The 10195-nt window shown below is 40.7% G+C and overlaps 1 protein-coding gene across 2 annotated transcripts in view; it reads right to left on the bottom strand.

Moving 5' to 3' along the window:
* Window positions 1–1034: 1034 nt before the first annotated feature.
* Window positions 1035–10195, bottom strand: part of LOC140564055 (CAP-Gly domain-containing linker protein 4) — an 84322-nt gene continuing 75161 nt past the window's right edge. For both annotated transcript variants that reach the window (XM_072689116.1, XM_072689117.1), the window contains 3 exons: window positions 7424–7488; window positions 7198–7273; window positions 1035–5697 (listed from right to left, as the gene is read on the bottom strand). In XM_072689116.1, the coding sequence (XP_072545217.1) occupies window positions 5304–5697; window positions 7198–7273; window positions 7424–7488 (535 nt within the window). In that variant the 3' untranslated portion in view covers window positions 1035–5303. The remainder of the gene's footprint in view (window positions 5698–7197; window positions 7274–7423; window positions 7489–10195) is intronic.

The following is a 10195-nucleotide window of genomic DNA, read 5'->3' as shown; positions in this document are numbered from 1 at the left end:
AGGACGCTGCTGCCCACAGGACGCTATTGGCTGGATATTTCTAGTTGGTGGACTTTTCTCAGTCCAGCAGTGATATTGAGGTGTTTGAACACTCCAGCAGCACTGCTGTCTCTGATCCACTTGTACCACCATCACCACCACATCAGAATGACCCACCACCCTACTACCTGCACTGTGGTGGTCCAGTAGGATCCTGACCATTGAAGAACAGGGTGAAAGGAGGCTAACACAGTATGCAGAGAATAATAATGGGAATAATAATCAGTAATGTGTAGAAACAAGGAGGTGGTTTTAATGAAGTGGTCGGTTGGTGTAAATACTGTGCAGATCACATTAGATCATATGCAGGTTAACATAAATCCAGTAAAAAAGGAGCAAGAGCTTTTCATTCTGAAGAAAGTAGGTGAGATCTTGTGAGCTAGTCTGAAGAACAGAGCTCGGTTCCTCTAGGTTTCACCTGGACACTCCAGTCCAGCCAGCACAGCGTGGATCTGGTCAATTCCATCAGCAGCAGCAGCAACAGCTCACCTGATTTACCAGCATTGAGCCTTAATTTACCAAACCAGGTGTTGGATGATCACTATAAATAACACTAGACTTCATGAGAAGAGCTTTGGAGATGTTCTAATGATGAACACAGTAATGGAGAACCACTACGACTTTTTGTAGGAATGATATTAGGATTTATTCTAATATTAGTGATTGAAATAAACACTTACTGCCCAGATGAGGATCTTAACAGGTGCCTAAAACATTAGCAGAGTTTAGTTTTATGTATAATTCCACTAAAAACTACTACCAAGCTTCAGTTCACATTAAATCATTGAAGGACCTTGAACTAGCTCTGAGGAACCATTAAGCCTGACATATGCCAAGTTAGTCTGAAAGTTATCCAGCTAAGTCTTTAAGCTGGACTCGGAGGAATGGTCTTGAAAATCCCAGCTTATTGTTTTAAATATTTGTAGGAGTTAATTCGCGCAGGCACTGATGCATTATATGGTGGAATTAAAATGACAAACAATCTTTTTTTTTTTCCTTTTGTTTTTATTAGAAGCTTGGATATCAGCTGGATATTCAACAAGAACCCTTTTGTTCATTACATGTAAATTAACCATTCAGCTCAGTCCTGTAACCAAAGCAACAGCTCATACAAATCCAGACAAAACATACAGCAAACACACTGCAGAACAGAACGGATCGTCCACATTACTGAATACAGAACACCATCAGGCCTCATGGGAAAATCCTTTTCTGTCTCCTCTACGCTGCGATAGAGTGAAGGGGATTCTGATTGGTCGCTGTAAATACTAATGATAGGAAAAGTGAGTAACAGCGATTGGATCGCACCAGTAATCACAGGGTTACAGGATTTAGCTTTTACAGGATTTAGGCTTAAATGGGAAAGTTTGCCACTGACACTTCTGTTGACTTCTAAAGGAGGATGGCTGAGATACATTTGGTGGTACACTGTCTAATAGATGCACCAAAACAAACAAACAAACAAACAAACAAAACAAAAAAAGCTGAAATTGACCTCTCCATGCTCTGCTTACAAACGGGTCCTTTTACAGCAACTGTTGAACAAGCTGTACAGCATGCTAGCAAAGATTCTGTCAAAATGTAGTATTATTAATTTTTAATATTTGTCTATATTTTGCCTTAAAGGTCACACTTGGAACATGTCCTACTTGCCAACAGTTGCTATAAATTGATGTATTATTAAGTATTTGTTGGTGAAGGAAGGGTAAGCCAGAAAATCTTAATTAAATGTGGAAGTGTGAAGCCAAAAATACCGTGGTATGAAAATGTTGCATGTTTGGCCAAGTGACACATTGTCTTGTTTTATTTATTTATTTTTCTTTATTAAAAAACTACTAAATACAGCCCCTGCAATCAAGCATTCAAACAATATTTTCAGCAAATGCCAGTGCGCAGTTGCTCTCAGTCTTTCATAATGATTCAAATCAGTCTTTGAATAAAATTTAAATCATCAGTCTGGCCTATGTAAATGTTTTGGCACCATAAGCAAATCAGGCCTAAAAGCATGTCCCCAAATTTAATGGGGAACGGTCAGCTGGTTAACACTGACCCTGTTGACACCTGATCACTTCATGCATCTTGAGTATAAGGATTAGATCTGGATAAGGACAAGACACATACAAATCCAATCACACAAACCGCTTTAGAGCCACATGTTATAGAAGTATAAACACATCCTTTTCTCCAGAGATGCACTGGACACCCAAAGCCCTCCCAGGACAACCAAAACAACAGTAATAATTGCCGCACCACGAGGAAATTATATTCTGTCCCACACAACAATCTGATTTCAGTCTGACTAACCAGACACACATCTGACAACCCAGTGTAAAGGCTGGCTAAAATGTGGGTAAAATCTTTTTAGGATACAATCCAAATACTAGTCACATGAAGTGACCAGGTGTAAACAGGGTCATTTTTAAGAGTAATAAATTCTCAGACTTGCAAACATGGGCTTGTCTAAGCAGCTATTTAAAGACCTGAAAGTAATCGATGCCCACAAGTCAGGGAAAGACTACAAAAAGACAGCCAAGCATTTTCAGTTTGGAGTTTCTACAGTGCGGGATGTTAAGAACAGTTGAGGTCAAGATCTGGAAAAACAAAGAAAACTCTTGGGCAGAACTGTTCGTATACTGGCAAGAAAATCAATACCATACCCCTCCACATGACTGCCAAGAACCTACAGGAAGGTTTACCTGAGTCAAGAGTGGTGATGCACAAACAATCTACATGGAAGATTTATAAAAAGGCAACCTTTCCTGCAACCTTATCCGAAAAATTCATGTTTAAAAGCATACTACCGAACAGCCAGAGAAGCCGGAAAGATTTTAGAAACTAGTGCTGTGGACTGATGAAGTCAAAATAGAAATCTCTGGTCACAATTAAGAAAAAAACTGAACTTACAACTGAATTTAATAAAAAGAACACCTTGCCAACTGTGAAGCATGGGGGTGGATCTACCATGCATGTGTTGTGTTGCTGCCAGTGCCATTAGCAATATTGTGTTTTATGTTTAATAAGCTACAGAGGCTGTCTTTACTACTTCTCAATTTAGGGTATAAATAAATTGGTATATCAGTAACTGTTAAAAACACTCAAGAACGTAACCGTAAAAACAGATTACGAGTGAAGACGTACTTGTTCTTGGTGGGAGTGGTCTTTGGGAAAAGATAAATTAGCATGGCTGTTTGGAGATTCATTTTACTGGTAGGAATAAGAGCTGGGCAATATGACAATATTGTATCGTCTCGTGATAAATGTTGTTATTGTGATAAACAATATACTTTTATACTTAGCATATCGAGGAGACTGTTAGTGTGTAATAAACACTGATCAGCTGCAGGTTTCATTACAGACAGTGTGATTAGACTGGTTTAATTAGATGAAGAGCAGCAGATGTTGAATATAAATCACTGTATTCAGTACGGGAGAGTCTCTAAATAGTAATTAATAAGAATCTGTTGCTACTGATGTTTTTAGTCTGTGATTATGTATAGTGATAAATATTGTATATTGTGATATAGTATTTTACCATATCGCCCAGCCCTAGAAGGAATTTGGTTAGATTTGGTTAAAAAATAAATAAACAGCACTGGAACTTCATGGATTGGTGAAATAAAATCATTTGAGCTTTTTAAAAGTACTCTAAAAAGTTTAAATAAAAAATAATTCCATTTTAATAATACTTGTGTACAATGTAATGAAGTACAATCATGTAGGTATCTTCATACCTGCTAACCATCAAAGATTGTAACAAACTAGTGCCATATTCTCTGCCTTCCTTACAATATAGCCAGTGAGGCGAAGAAATAAATCCCATACGCTAAATTCCAAATATAATAATAATTATACTTTCTTTACATAAATTTGGTATGATACATGCAGATTTGAAAAATAGAGGGCATTATTATTACAACCGCATTTTGGGACAGGGTATTTTATTGTTATTGAGTGATTTTTAATAATTATTTTCAAAACACTGACAGAATTTCGTTCAGTATAACACTGCAATACAAAAGAATATCTCTCAATTGTTGTTTTTCTTTTTTTTTCATTATTAATCACAGCAGCTGCTGAATATTTAATTATGGATGGATCAATAGGAAAACTCCGAACTGTCTTGCATTAAAGCTGAAAATGTAATTTTCATTTACTATTTTTGAAAATGTAATTTTCATTTACGTTTTTTTTTGTTAGTTTTTTTTTATTTTATTGACGATACACAAACGGAGTACCACCTTCCAAGCTTGAACACTTCTTCTTGTGCTACACCACACCTTCCAGATGGAAAGTGTCTGAGATGCTGTAAATGACTAGGACATGGCAACAGCTCTGACAGAATGGCTCCATTAAGTCTTCCCTCCGTCTACAGGGATTTTCATTGCAAAGTATCTAACAAAGCTGCAGCAAAGATACCCTAAAGAGTCTTTAGTCATTAACTGTGGAACTATGAGACACACAGAAAATATGAGGGTGTCGAACTGTAAGAGCATTAAAGTGCCATTATATGCAATGATATTTTGCCCTCACGCTCAGCGAGATTTAAAAAAAAGAAAAAGCTTTTATCTAAAGTGCTATGCACCATCATGAGGCATGAAGATGAGAAAAGCAAAACTCTTAAAGCCACAAGCTGGACAATATAAATGTTGGGTCCATCACCATAAGATACCTGTAGGAACCTGCAGGAGCTTTACATCAGCACAGACTCTGTTTAGACGTCAAATTAAGAAGTCAAAGTTGAAAGCCAGCTCTGTTTAAGGAAAGCCATTGTCTTAAACCGCATTAATGAAGGTAAAGTGCTTGGAAATTGCTACTGCTCATCTATTGCAGAACCTAACTATCAGAGCCTAATCCTAGAACCCCTCCTAGAACTCTCTGCTTAGAAAAAACGGAAAAAAAAAAAAAAAACTAAAACTAAACTAAATAGCCTCACGTTCAGAATCATTTCAACAAGTTACCTCACTTTCACCAGAGCCGTCCACTCTGAGCCAAAACAAAAAACCTCATTACACACACACACACCCACACTCCAGTGCTGACTAATAACCCTGTCTCTTTTTGTGCTTCCAAAGTGTTTCGCCTCGCATTTATCAGCACATATCGGCAGTCTTTTGTCTCTCCTTCAGCGCCGCTGTCCATCCAAGCCAGCTAGCTGCTTGTTTGCTACAAGAATAAAAGAAGCTTGATGGCGTGAGAGACAGATGGAATCAGAAAGCAGAGAGCGGAGAGAGACGAGAGCCACCCTTTTGGAAGATCTCCCCGTCTCAGCTGCTTTCGTCCACCAGCTTGGCTCCGTTGATGCCACGGTACGAGACCCTGCTCGGCCGCACCAGGACGCCATGGCCAGGCCGGCAGCTGAAATAACGGCGGCAGCCAACCGAGCCGTCGTTCTTTCCCTTTGCACTGCGCAGCTCCAGGCCCAGCCAGAGGCCGGGGGCAAAGTCGGCAGTGCCAAGGTAGCGGATGGTGCCCATCTCATTGGCGCTGCTGAGCAGGACCTGCATGCCCAGGTGCAGTTTGACAGAGCCGTCCGAGCCAGAGGAGCTGGTGGTCCCTCCCACGCTGCTGGGCCCTCGAGCAGACACTCCAGCTGAGCTGAGCGAACCCCAGCCAGAACTCTGCGTGCTCCAGCGCCGCCGCACGCCGGACGAATGACTGCTGCACAATCAAACACATGGCAAGTGAGACGGAACAAGAAAACAACAGGAGGGTGCTGATTAAAGAGAGTGCCGCTAATTTATTCCACTGCGCGATGTTTACTCTTATTTGTCTGTTTTCCAAAGCAAGCATTTGTACAAAAATATTATAACTGTTTTTTTTTTTTTTTTTTGCATAATCAAACTGTCATTCAAGAGGAAATATTCAGACCACACAAACCCCAATGGGCTTTAGGGATGCAGCCCAGGGGATCTAGCCAGAGGGGGCCCTATGAAGATGACTGCATACGGAATAATATAAAAAGCACATGGTATATCACATCACTATTTTCAAAACATCAACTGTACAGGAGAAGAAAAAAACCTTCTTAACTTATAATAGAAATCGATTAAAAAATACTTCAAGTATTGAAAAGGATTTTAAGTATTTCTGGAGCATTTCCCCCCCAGTTTTAGAAAGCCAATCACCCAACCCACTCGTTAGTACTCACCCCCTTTCACATGTAATGCTCCTGACACTGAAAGGGTGCAAAACCAAACACCGCCTCTTTCTGAACTGACACCAATGCAACGTCACCGGGCTACCAACACACTATGAGGAAAGCGCTGGGTGCCCAACTCTGATGAACTGGCTAGGAGACACCCGTGCAAGCAAGCATCACACTGAAGTGATGTGTGGAGAGAAAGAGAGCCATCTACCTCTCTGGAAAGAGCAAGGCCAATTGTGCTCTTTCGAGCTATGGGTTCCGCTGGCAGGCAGCACGATCGGGTCATATTGGCAGTGCCTTAATCTGCAGAGCACCTTAACACTTAGCACCCCAAAACTGGACATTCTGAGGCAGATTAAAGAACAACTGCCACATTGGGGTTGTCAAACAGTAAAACAGAAGACTGAAATTTCCCTAATCTGTTGAGAACTTTCTTTAAGTCCTTAGTGCTGAACACTCTGAAATCAATTGCTGGTACTAATGAAAGATGTGGGATGGCCATACACTGTTTATTATTTCTCTGACGTGAAAAAAAATGTAATACAGTTTTTTTTTTTTTATCTAGATACAACTCTTCAAAAACATTATGGCTGTTAATTTAGGTTTAATTATTTCGAGGGGTGTTAATAGGAGTGTGATAGGGGCCATATTTAGCCTAGTTCTCCATTCTGTAGTAATATACAGCCCTGTGAATTTATCATGTGACATTTTTTTGATAGACATGAATAACACAGGAAACCGTTTTCTACAGTTTTCTGTATGACATGCACTTAGTCCATTCAACCTATAGCAAATATTAGATGTCTGTGTCTTTACCTGTGTATTTATATGGAGGTTGTTTGTACTATAAACTGCAGAAACTGCAAACCTAAGTGTGGTAATAAATCACTGCTTGATGAGGCAGTTACTATCCACTTTGGACATTTCCACTTAAGACTTCTCTGTAATGTATGTATGCTCACTTGTTAGTGTATTTGATAAAGTGTTTCTGGACTCTGCCATCCATTTCTTACCGGTTAGCTTGATTTTTACGATTTGGCTCTCGCTGTGTGGCAATGGCTGAAGAAGTGCTAAAACTACGGCGAATTCCTGGATAAAAAACACACACACACACACACACACACACACATATACAGACACACACAATCTTCATAATTCTTTGAAATGATTTTTCAAACCATTCCGAAACTACACTAATTTAGACAGCTGAAAGTGATCAGGCTTCCAAACACAGCTCACCAGTGAAGGTGTGATTGTGCCGGGAGGAGGTCAGTTCTGACAGGCAGTCCACAGAGCCATGGATCCTGGTAGAAAAGCGGAAGTGCAGAATTAATCACCATCATTTTCAGCAAATATTATTATATCCTATAAACACACTGCCGCTCTGTGCTATTTTCGCCTCAGGACACAACACAAACACACACACACAGTAGACTCAACAGTTTGGTATGCTATAAAAGAGATGAGCAAGTGCCAGTAATCAATACTTCAATGTCTGCATCTGGCAGTAGCCACACCAATATTGAAGTTTTATCTTTATTACATTTAAGCATAAAAATGGAAAACAATAGATATAACTGACTTAGTTCAGCAACTTTGCTGTGAGGACTTTTATGAAGACCTTCTTATAAAGCCTCACATTTAATTACTAGTAAGGCTTAGGGGTGTAACTGTTCACAAAAGTCCAGTACAGCAGGAAGAAGGTAAGAAAAACCCAGAAAAAATGCCTAAGACTCTGGGTTTAGTTTCATTTATCATAAACAGACAATAGTTCAAGTTACAGTTTTTTTCATCTAGTGTCATATAGCGCCCTCTTGAGGTAGTTGTTACATCCTATTGTGTTTTAACCACCAAAATGTAAACATTAGCTAGCCTATTTATAACATGTTTCCACACACACAGCAATGGGCGGGAGAGACCACAAAACTACTGTTACCACAGTGATGCTCACATATCCACTACAATTCCCACAATACCATGCAAATCTTCTTGGTATTGTAACTGTTCTATAGCAGATATTCGCTACACTATATGTCACTATATACATTCAGCTACTTCAAGTTGTACCCATTGCTGACACAGCTTGTATTCTATTGTACTGCCAATAGAATAGGACTCTCTGGAGCAGACAAACATGAACCTATTGGCACCACGTCAAATGCCAGATGGGCTAGAGGGATATAAAGCCCCCTAGCATTGAGCTGTGGAGCAGTGGAAGAACTGTGTTCTCTAGAATGATGGATGGTGGTGCTCTATCCAACACTTTTGGTATAATTTTGGGAGTTGAGGATGAGGTGGGGTGGTGATCATCCGACATCCTGACCTCTGTAACGCTCTTGTTACTGAATGCAATCAAATCCTCACAGCAATGCTCCAATATCTAGTAGAAAGCCTTCTTCCCTGGACAGTAGAGACAGTTACTCCAGCAAAAACAGGACAAGCCCTGATAATACCCCTGATTTAAGAAGAAACTATGAATTAGCAGGTGTCCCAATACTTTTGAAGAACATAAGGAGGGAGTAAAAAGCGCATCACATAATTGGCCACACGGGTGGGTTCAAAACTACATGTTAGGCACAATCACTTAGCTTCACTGAGGTTAATAACTGTGCGGAAAGTGAGGAAGGGCTGAAAACACTAAATCTGTCTCATCGTGTTTGCAAAAGCAGAGAAAAGGGGAAAAAAGAAAACGTCTGCAGCCGGTTTACTAAATGGCTACTGATCAGTCTCTGACAAGATGAAAAACAGTGAATGAGCAAGAAAGTGGCTGCCTTCCCAATCTCCGTTTTCGCTCACAATATCGGAGCTTTCCATTAGTTTAGCTGTGCTTAGCTGGCTGTTCCGTCTCTCCGGCTGCCCTGAGGGTTAATTAGGAAGAAAGCACAGAGCTCCTGACAATGCAGCGCTTATCACTCAGGGCTGCTGGAGATGGCTCTCACGGCAACTCAGAGAGAGCATGGCGGCCGCTCTGAAGCAAGAGAGTGGTGCTGAATGGAGATCAGGCTTTGTGGATGGAGAGCTACATGGAGACGGGGAGACTTTATGCAGGATGAGAGGCATAAACAAGCCGGCTGACGGAGCTAGAGGGAGATAATATAACACCCTACAGGAGGGGCATGAAGGATGGAGGGTAAACTCCATTAAAGAATAGTGAAGGAAAAACATGAAAGGGAAACTGAACAGGGCGAGAAATAGAAAGGCACAGAATGGTACGGATTAGGCGGGTAAATGGTTGGTCTCATAATGGCTCGATTCAATTATGATTATTTAGGAAATGATGTCATGCTTTACGAGACCTGAAATTTCCCCACGTTTTGATTCTGCTCAGTTGCTTTTGGACTGCTTCAGATTGAGGTGGCACGTTTCAAAGCCAAACTTAATAGGAGCGTGGAGAGGAGGGCTGTAATGGTGCATGTACAGTAGGCTTAGTCTGTACAACGGTAATACAGTTCACTGTGATAGTGTTGTATAATTACGATGTGTCACAGCCAAATAAGCTCATTCTCCCATTTGCATTTAAGAGAGCCAGGGTGGGGGCACTGTGGGAAAACTGGTAAGGAAAGAACAAGCCCATCATAGTTGCAACTTTAGCAATACCAAATTCGGTAGAAAGACAGAGCAGGATGAACCAGGCTCTTAAATGTGCCTGAAAACAGTGGAGATCACTCTCAACTAAGACCATTTACTCCACTCTGTGCTCTGAGGTATGAGGCTTTATCGTCTAAGCGTGTTTGAGTTGAGCCTCAGTTAGCTGGAACGCGTCCTGTGCTGTGGCGTTTAGCCTTCTAGCTAACTTATCTAAGAGTATGATCATGGGGCAGAACTCATGGTGCACATACATGGTGCACATATCACCAGAGAGATGAATACTGAAAATAAGGGTGAGCAGATACAGAGCAGCCAACTCAATTTCAAAGCTAAATGAGAGAGTCTACCATGGGGTGCTTGCTTAAAGAGGGAAACTCATCCATATTGCTCACAACATAGATCAGAGAAAGTCCAAAAAGCCAC

Source organism: Salminus brasiliensis, chromosome 10 (assembly GCF_030463535.1).
Source record: "Salminus brasiliensis chromosome 10, fSalBra1.hap2, whole genome shotgun sequence".
Taxonomy (NCBI): Eukaryota; Metazoa; Chordata; class Actinopteri; order Characiformes; family Bryconidae; genus Salminus; species Salminus brasiliensis.
The sequence above is the reverse complement of the archived record's forward strand: the minus strand, read 5'-3'. Positions and strand labels throughout refer to the sequence as shown.